This window comes from Chiloscyllium plagiosum, chromosome 16 (genome assembly GCF_004010195.1).
Source record: "Chiloscyllium plagiosum isolate BGI_BamShark_2017 chromosome 16, ASM401019v2, whole genome shotgun sequence".
Lineage (NCBI taxonomy): Eukaryota > Metazoa > Chordata > Chondrichthyes > Orectolobiformes > Hemiscylliidae > Chiloscyllium > Chiloscyllium plagiosum.
The window spans coordinates 4,057,128-4,057,589 of NC_057725.1; the positions used below are offsets into that span (position 1 = coordinate 4,057,128).

General features: G+C 55.6%; 1 protein-coding gene across 2 annotated transcripts in view; it reads left to right on the plus strand.

Moving 5' to 3' along the window:
• Nucleotides 1-462, plus strand: part of LOC122557618 (palmitoyltransferase ZDHHC13-like) — a 64,288-nt gene continuing 63,826 nt past the window's right edge. Inside the window, exon 1 of one of the 2 annotated variants that reach the window (XM_043705365.1) lies at nt 1-142. In XM_043705365.1, the coding sequence (XP_043561300.1) occupies nt 125-142 (18 nt within the window). In that variant the 5' untranslated portion in view covers nt 1-124. Of the gene's footprint in view, nt 143-307; nt 331-462 lie in introns of those variants that run through there. The other variant, XM_043705366.1, reaches the window with a different exon arrangement.

Genomic DNA, 462 nt, shown 5'->3' on the forward strand with positions numbered 1-462 from the left:
TGACGTCGGAAGGGCGAGTGTCGTGTACGCGGTGACGTCGGAAGGGCGGTGTTGCAGGGGGGCGATGGAAACCGGCACAGTGTTTCCCCAGAGCGTGGTGTAGCGGCGGGAGCAGGAACAGGCGATGGACGGCGGCCCTGAGGTAAACATAGGGGTAAAAACAATGACTGCAGATGCTGGAAACCAGATTCTGGATCAGTGGTGCTGGAAGAGCACAGCAGTTCAGGCAGCATCCGAGGAGCAGTAAAATCGACGTTTCGGGCAAAAGCCCTTCATCAGGAATAACGCGTTATTCTGCCTGACCTGCTGTGCTCTTCCAGCACCACTGAGGTAAACATATCCTAACAACGGAGCACACTTCTGATGGCAGAGTGGTTTCAGGGAAGCTCTTATTAAGGATGGGGGAGGGAATGATGGAGATTTGGGGGAAAGGTGGAGGGTGTAACTGGGGAGGGGTAGGGG